General features: G+C 43.8%; 1 protein-coding gene across 1 annotated transcript; it reads right to left on the bottom strand.

Annotated features, from left to right (window-relative positions):
• Window positions 1–3336: 3336 nt before the first annotated feature.
• Window positions 3337–8268, bottom strand: LOC120429781 (uncharacterized). The gene has a single exon (XM_039594840.2). The coding sequence runs from the start codon at window positions 6781–6783 to the stop codon at window positions 5149–5151; it is 1635 nt and encodes a 544-aa protein (XP_039450774.1). The 5' UTR covers window positions 6784–8268; the 3' UTR covers window positions 3337–5148.
• Between the last annotated feature and the right edge of the window lie 903 nt (window positions 8269–9171).

Below are 9171 nucleotides of genomic sequence, written 5' to 3'. Positions count from 1 at the left end.
TTTTTCTAAAATGTGGTCGTAAAACTCGAATTTGATGTTTAAAGTTTAAATTTTTTTTAAATTTTTTATAAAATTCAAATGGGTCACAAAATGTTCAAGTCCTTTTTTTTGCTTTAGAAAATAGTCACCGGTTTCTTACAAATTAATTTAATTAAATACGTCAAATTGATTATCAGTGAAATATCATTTAATGTTTTATTCGAAAAAAAAAAATCAAAAAAATGTTTGAATAACTTTTTTTTCTTTTTATAAAATGTGTATAAATTCGAGGTTAATTGAATCAATTGTTGCAAGTATCATCAAAATACATTAGATGTTATTTTTTGCATAAAAATATCAAATTTTGTAGCTACCAAAATCAATTTGAAAATTGAACAAAAAAAAAACAAATATGCTTAGAAAATTATTGCCTAAATGCCTAAAAATCTAAAAATATTTTTGATAACTGTTTTAAGAACAAATTTCTATTTCGCCGAATGAACGTTTCGCAAAATCGCATAAAAAATAAAGTTTTTTGTTTACTTAATGGTATTTTTTCGCTGAAGTGCTAATTTGTCCCTCGTTCATGCATACTTGTATAAGGAGCGACAAGACAATAATATGATAATATAAAAAATTAAGAACTTCTCATGTTTGAAAGAATGCAAAAATTCACCCCTAAAAAATATTTAAAAAAAAATCAAGAATTCATAAATACGGATTTTTGGAAATATTTTTTTTTTTGATAAAAAGTTTAATATTTTTTTTAGGAATGGATAATCATGGATACTTTAAAAAAAAAACAGATTTTTTCGGAAAAAAATTAATTTTGAATGGCTAAATTTTGAAAACGGTGCACTTAATCAAAATAATTGTAAATGAGTTTTCAAATGCAAATTTGATTTTACATAAAAATTTTGATTTAAATTTTAAGTACAACATTTAAATTTTTACAAAAATCACAATTTAAAAAAAGTTATAACTCGTTGGCAAAGTTTTGGTCCATACTTCTGAATGGTTTAAAACAGTGGTTCTCAACCTTTTTCGTTGCATTCCCCCCTTGGCTTATTTGAAAGACCTTTATTCCCCCCTCCTTAATCTTTAACTATTTTTTGGTAAAATTGAATAATTTACATAGTTTTGTATTTAAAAATTAGTAATAAAAGATTGATGTTTTAAAATCACGAGTTAACCAATCATATAAAAATTTTGGATTTGTGATTGCGAAATAAACTGAACCACTTTTGATCTTTTCAATTTGATTGATTTAATCAAAAATAATTGAAAAAGTTTTCTTTTAAATTACAGGCATAAGAATTTAAAAAAAAAACTGAACGCAAAAAGAGAAATTAATTCTTATATCTTAAGGAAAAAAAAAAGTCTTTGCTGATGATAGAAAGCGCACAACAACAAAAAACATATAAAAAATTATTTAAACAATTTGTTTGATTTAATCAAACATAATTGAAAAAGTTTTTTTAAGAAAAAAAAAACAAAGGGATTTAAAAAAAGCTAAACGCAAAAAAAAAATTAATTCTTATATCTTTAGGAATAAAAAAAAGTCAAAAAAATAATGATAGAAAGAGCACAACAACAAAAAATACATATAAAATTGTTTTTAAGCCTGACAGAATTCAATCTTACATACATTGTTGTGAAGATATATTTTTTTTAAATTATTTTCAATTGAAGAACTGTTTGTCAACAAAAATTTAAACTTTCAGTTTTATTATTACAAGAAATTTTGTTTTATTATTCAGCATAAACCTCACCAAAATTCTAAAAGAAAATCAAATCAAACAGTCACAAACAATATTTCCAATGTATTTTAAAGAGCAGCTGAGATGGAAACGCCAGCAAAACCACAAATTAATGAAATGATCATGATGGATTTTTTTTTAAATAAATCTATTTCAAATATTTTTAAGAACTGATCAAAATTTTCTGATTCATATGAAAACATGAAGGATTACTAAGAAAGTATCAGAAAATGATTTAATTTTTGAAAACACGTTAAAGACATTGAATTTCTTTTGCATCCTCATTCTCCCCCAAGAATGCCCAAATTCCCCCCCAGGGGAGAATTCCACACCGGTTGAGAAACACTGGTTTAAAAGATGCGGGATTTTATCCCCATATACATAAAAAAAATCTTTTTCGAAAACGCGTTTCTTCACTTTTTTTCAACCATATTTTAAGATATACGGATACTTGTCAATTTAGTTTGATTTTTTCAAAACAAAAAAAAAACTTTAGCCTGATTTAAATAACTCAAAGGCGACAAAATTCCACATGGGATAAACTGCTGGCGGGTATGGTCGGGGCATGTGGGGGGTTGTGCTTCAACACTTTGTACACTTGGTCTGGTTGGTGAGAATGGTGGTTTTTGGGTTTTCCTGGTGCTGTAAAGGGGATTGGATTGGTGATTTCGAAGAGGGGGGGGTTCGGTTTGGTGCCCTGGGGGGGGTTAAGTACATGGGGGTTGGAAGTATAGGTTTGGTTAATGGAGTTATACGAGGGTGGGGGGGGACAGGTGGTTGTTTGGGTTTATACTTTCTGGAGCATAGTTTATGATATGATTTCAATGTTTTTTAGAGAGGATTTTTAGGTTTCTTATTGGGTTTGAAGCAGTAGGGGTAGTGGTGAGGCAGATTTAAACATATGGCTAAGGGAAATAATATGTGGTGGTATTAGCGATTTGAGGATAGGGGATTTAATTTTGGGGCTGATGAGAGTTTTCGTCATTGTGTTTTTTATATAATGGGGGTGGTAGGGGGGTGTTGATGGGTGGTAGTTGGGGGGTCATTAGAGGATGTTTGGAGTGATTGGGAGATGCAGGGTGGGTGCGGGAGATTTGCTTTTAGGGCTGGTAGGGTATAAGAGTATAGAAAATTAATATAGGAATGGTTCCGTGAGGTTGTGATGTCTATGGTGAGCGACGTATATCTACTTTGACGCGAACATCTATGATTATTGGAGGTGGAGTTCATTTAGGTGGGCCTATTGTGTAGTAGGGATTAAGCGATATATCTCAAATATGGTATGCTTGGGGTTAAAATTTTAGTTCCAATTGTATTAATGTACACACTCTCCAAAATAAAATCAAATATTTAACTGCCTTCAAAAACTCTCTCTCTACCTTACTCTGCGGCGCGCCTACTACAAACCTAACGATAGCGATACTCATAGATATTTAATAATGATAATAATAATATAATATAATAATAATTAGTACAAGTAACCTTACGCGAAATTTAAAGTCTGTGTGTTTATGTCTACTTGGATGCGCACTAGTCAACTAGATAAGTTATGACAATTATGAGGGGGGAGAGGCGAAAATATGACAATTTGTTTTGCTTGCTTGCTCGAACAAAGAAATCTTTCGTTCACGAATCAAACAAATCTATTTACACAATTAAACGAATTTGATGATTGCTCGTATACATTTTTGTTAAATTAGTCTCACGCGCTAGTAATAAGCTGAAATGTGTGTTTTTTTGTATGTGTATTTGTGTGGAAGAGAGAACAATCGGCTTCGCCGATGTTCACCGTTTTGATTTGTTTGTTTTGTTTTCATTATTGCTGATGATGTGTGTTTTGTGTGTTTAACTCTACTTTGTTAGCTTACTTAACCTTCATTGCTACTGTTCTAACGATATTATTAGCTGTTTTGCTTGTTGTATTGGCACTTGATTTACTTTGTTGTTTTCTTCCCTTTTTTCGCATTAATGTTACAAATGTTTTACTCGCAATTAGGCACTTGATATTCACAAATCAGTTAGTATTTGCAGGATTGATATAACCGTTACTATTTTGATCAGTTGATATACTTTGTAACAAACACAAACACACCCGCCTAGCTTCGCTTCGAAAAGGTTCCCGAATGTTGGCCGCGTTTGGGCGCTCAAAATAACGCTGAAATCATCGCGGATTGGATTGGCGCAATTTAAGTTCGCGAAATACGCGACGGTTGATCACATTTTTTTGTTGTTGCTCCGAGTGTCGTCTTCGCTCGCAGCAGCAAAAAAATAAAAGTGACGACAACGCAGGTGAGCAATTAGTGGGGCCACCTTTACGTTTTTCCTAGTTTTGCGCCCGCGATTGTTCAATCGCCTAATTTTAGGTTGATGCAACGACGCTGACGCAAGGCGCGGCCATTTTGTTTTGCGCGGCGTCACACTCAACGCCTACTCGGCCGGTCGCCATTTTGAATGTCGCAGCCTGCTGTTTCGCGTCGAGACCAACAACAACAAGAACTGCGAAGGAATTATGGGAATTTCCGACGGCTTATTGCTGGGCCCGCAATTCAGGAAAGGTGTCTCGGTTTTATGACCCCCTACGAGGAGGTCCGAATCCGACTTGCTTTTTCTACTTCGGGATTCCAGCCCCCGATTTTGCACTTGGCTAAACTTATATGGCACCTGTGTGTGAGACGATGACGGCAAGGATCTACCTGCGATCCCGACTCGAATCTTTTTTTTCGGAGGGCGGAGCCCTGGCCGGAGGCATTCGACACCTGTGAGAGCCGTCGAGACGGACCGCCCGAAGAGGATTAGCAGCTCGGCTTAACACCGGCCGAGGGCACCGAGACCTAATAAAAAGGCAATTGTTATGCTAATTAGAGGGGACACCGACGGGTTCGACCGGGCCCAAACTCCGGAAATTAGCATATTTATTGCTTTGCAAGTGATTTGGCGGGAGAAAATTCCGAAAAACAAGAAACTTTTGGAGACCTGCTCCGCAAGCGGCGCGGGCAACTTTCGGGAACCTTTTCGAGAACGACGAGTGGGCGTGTTGTGTTCCACGTTCTGTTTTGTACAAATCTCTACACTTATGTTTGTTCCTAGCAGCTACTAATCCTGACAAACTTACACGATACGCATATGTATAGGTTATAAATATCACATTTCAGTTGTTTCTTAACAAGTCCCTGTGGACACCGGCGGATCGGACGGAACCCGCGGGTGAAAAGAAAACGAAGAACTCGACCATTAGATGGTCGAGACACTCTGACACCGACCGCGCCAGATAAAAAGAATTTAAACACGAAAACATCACAGGACTAAATCGTATATCTCTCTGTCTATACTCTAACTCGAAATTGTTAAAAACAAACGGAAATCCTAAACTCTGTCTGCACTCTCTGCTGATTAGAGGCGTGTGTATGGCTTACCCGACCACGACTTGAGGTAGCGGTGGCGGTGGAGGTTGGCTGTTGCTTGCTCCGAGGTGGTCCTCTTGCGCGAGCCACTTCTCGACGTACTTGCGCTGGATGTTGAACTTGGAGGCGACGGCCCGGAAGTCTCCGCGGCAGCTGACGTCGTGGTAGTAGCTGTCGATGGCCTGCTGCTTCAGCTCGAGGCTGTAGCTGTAGCCGGCGGTGTCCTCGTTGCCGTCGTGGCTGTACACGGACGAGATCGAGGTAGAACTGTCGTAACCGGACACGGGTGACGCCTGCGGGGGTGCCCAGCTACTGGACGGCGGGGAAGGGGACAGGGTTGAGAAGGGGGTTCGCGGGATCGGTGTCACCGGGTACGGTGGACTGGGTGGGTATCCGTACGGGGTTCCGGAGCCGTACTCGCTACCGTACAGGCTCTCGTAGTAGCGCTGCTGGGCATGAAAGTTCCAGATGATTGGCGGGTAGTCATGCCTCCCGACTTCCTTTGGGAGTGGCGAATCGATCTGGGAGTCCTTGTCCTCCTTGTCTTCCTCCTTTTCGTCCAGCAGGTACGGCTTGAACAACTTGACCGACTTGGGCGCACTGGCTCCGTCGGACGAGTCCTCGCTGGACTTGCGCTTCCGGCAGGACAGATCAACGGCGGCGTTTTCCTGAGCCTGCTCCTGAACTGGTGGCGTGGCAGATCGTGGCCGCGACGAGTACACCGAGGAGGCCGTCGAGCAGGGTGATAGGGCTTGCTGTTCCACTTTGCCACCGCGGAACTGCTGCGGCAGCGAAAGATCGATCGGGCAATCGATCGCGTACCGGGCGTAGTGGTAGTATTGATCGAGCAGGTGGAGCCGGTCTGGATATTCGCCACCGGAGACAGGTGAAAAAGTTGGCCGCGGCACTTGCTGGCTCGCTGCCAGCGCCACCGCCGCCGCGGACTTGCCGTTAAGTACCGATAGACTTGCTGACGACGACGAAGTTTCGTGTGGATGTGAGAACGATGGCGGCGCTGCCGCTCCCGTTGGCACTGTGTGAGTGTGAGGAACGGGCGATATTATACAAGCACCGCTGGCGCTGCTCTCTTTGCCGTTGTTGTTGTTGTTGTTGGAGCTGGCGTTCGGAGCGACGCGGTGTCTGGTTGAGTCCATAGGCACTTTTAGTTCAATGGAATTCAGATTCTGATGGTGCATGTGGTGGTGATGGTGGTGGAGCTGCGGATGAAGCTGGAACTGTGGCGGATGATGATTGCCACTATTGCTTAGTAGATTGATTTTCATTGCAGATCCGCTACCGCTGCCCGCTCCACCCCCTCCGTTGGCACTGTTGGCCGCCGCCGACCGCAGGTTGTTCTCCACCTGCAGCCACTTCTGGATCTGTCTCCGGTGGATGCCGTACTTGCGGGCCGTGGCCCTCTGGTTGCCCTTGCAGTCGCTGTCGTTCCGGTACGAGTCCAGCACCTGCAGCTTGAACTGTGGCGTGAAGATCCTTCGCGAGCCCATCTTTCCGGCGGCCCCTCCCGAGGCGCTGCTGCCACCTCCGGGACGTGGCTTGCCGCTGCTGCTGCATCCAATTTCACTTTTTATCATCGCGTGAAGTCCGTGCGCCATTATTGAAATATTTTCGTAATTTCTACACATTCAACAACACCACACACTCCCCTTTGATTGCTTGCGCGGCGCTACTGTCACTTTTTGCAAGTTTCACTTCGCGGCGCCTCCTTCGATTAACACTTTGCTGCTTCGTTTGGCGTTTTCTGTCTTGTGAGAGGGGGGTACTAACAACACACTGTTTTTTTTGTTCTACCGGAAACCGAAACAGAATAAAACCAAAATCCAAACACAAAATCTATCCGACCGCGGACGTCTGCACATTAATGTTTTCCATTTAAACTCATTTCTGCTGCGACTTGTGCTGTGCTGTTGGCGGCGCTGCGGTGTCTCTCCGTGTTTCTCTAGCAGTGAATGAACAACACACTTTGTGAAGAACCAAACACCAACCAGCTCTCGTTTTTGGGCACTTGGACGGAGCTCCAACCGAAACCGAACCGAACGCGCGAGAGAGGATGGATGATATGACTAAACGTTGCCAGCATACACGGTCGAGTGGTGTGGTATTATTTTTTCATAAATATCTCTGCCTACTTCGATTCGGCTCGCACACCAATACAGAGGAGCGGGCGGCCGAGCACGCACACCAGCGCGCCTACTTGTGTGTGCGAAGCAGGCGATGACTCGTCTCGTACGGTCACATGACGGCGGCGGCGGTGTGTGTGGACGGCGCGGGCAGGTGTCGAGGAGCAGCAGCAGCAGCAGGACAGGTTGCGAGAGAGACATTCTTGCAAGCGGGACGGAGCGATGTGGTGCGGGCTCGCTCGCGCTGCTGGCGCGGCATCGCAGCGAACCCGTCGACGACGCGACGTCTGTCGGTTCTCGCTTCACAACGCCTACAGGTCTAACATCCGTTTTGAAAAACGAGTTTAGAAGCTACGTTGCCAGAGTGTCTCGCAACTTCGGAGGGGGGCCGAAAAATTGACAATCGTGGCGGTACCCTCCCCCCAGTGTGCGCGCACTCCCTCGGGATACTCGACGTCCTGCCTGAAGGGGGACTTATCAAGATGGTCACACCCAGCGCGATCCCCGTTTTGGGGATCAAATTTTGAGCCGTCGTCGTCCGATCCGAGGCGATAATTTATTTTTAATTATGTAGTTCAAAACACACGTCGCACTCTCTAAAAATATTTGTTCGCCGCGCACCAACACCACCGCGATCCAAGTAGCCGACCCGAGCGCACGCATACTCCTACAACCAGCCTGCTTCGGCGGCGAGCGCGAGAGCGAACGAGAGAGAGCGAACGTGAATGCACAAGTCGGCGGCGTTGACTTCGACCAGGCCAGCCAGCCAGCCGCCTTCGATGCCGACGTGCTCACAGCGGCAACGTCGCAATATATAAAACCGACCAGACAAATTGTCGCCACGACTTGGGTTCGCTGCCAGACAAAGCGTCGCTGGAGCACACCAGCAGTATATAGAAGGAAAAAAAACCTCTGGATCTTGTATATGTACTGGCGGAATGACGAAAAGGCCAACACATCGCCGTGGCGGGTTAGCCACGCTTCCCGCCACTCCCTCTACCCACACATTTCTCCAGAAACCCAAACGCTACCACTATATACCCTCCAAAAAGTCCCGATTCCCGACGGCACGATCCGTCCCAGGCTCGATCCCGATTCCCGTCGGGTGATAATTGTTTCAGCCAACATGGCGGCGACGATCATCGCGCGCAACGCAACGGAAATCGCTTCGACGACTGCTGTTGCGAAAAAAACAAACTCACTTCTTACAAGAAACACTTGCCGCCGATTGACATGAAAGAAGCCGCCGTCAGTCACCAAAAACCACACCGCAAAAACGCAAATCAACAACGACAAGTGGAAGGGAAAGAAAACTCAACTCAACTCAACTCACATGTCAAACGCGCGGGGTGGAAAGTAATCGGCTTGGGTTCGATGCGCGATGACGACAATCCGCGCGGTAATCGCGGCGCAATTTCAAGCAACTAACGCGACGATGCGATGACAGGTTGAGTTATTGGAGTCGTCGTCGTCTAGAAGTCTGTGGTGGTTATTATCATAGTTGGCGCCGCGGGACTAGCCACTCTGTAAAATCCCCATTCGTGTGATCGTCATACAAATGAGGGTAGATCGCTAGATCGTCGCGGACGCGAACTGTGATGTGAGGGAGACGTGAATCATGGTGGGGGGATAGAATGGTATTTTACAGGTTTAGGTTGGCAACGTCATCTACAGAAATGTGATTGTTATCCTACGTTATCAGCGTGATTTAATCTGGAAGGAATGAGACAATATTTGAACATCTGAGTGGTAGCAAATTCTATTTATAATCATGAGCAAATCTTTGATATTAAATTACAGTACTAGTTCGGTAACTGGACTGAGAACGTAGCCCAGTTATCGAATGCTTTCCGCTAACTGGTCCACTGAGAATTTTGGCTCGAGCCTCGAGTC

This window comes from Culex pipiens, chromosome 2 (assembly GCF_016801865.2).
Source record: "Culex pipiens pallens isolate TS chromosome 2, TS_CPP_V2, whole genome shotgun sequence".
In the NCBI taxonomy this organism is placed as follows: Eukaryota; Metazoa; Arthropoda; class Insecta; order Diptera; family Culicidae; genus Culex; species Culex pipiens.
Note: the sequence above shows the minus strand (reverse complement) of the source record. Positions and strands in the feature narration are given on the sequence as shown.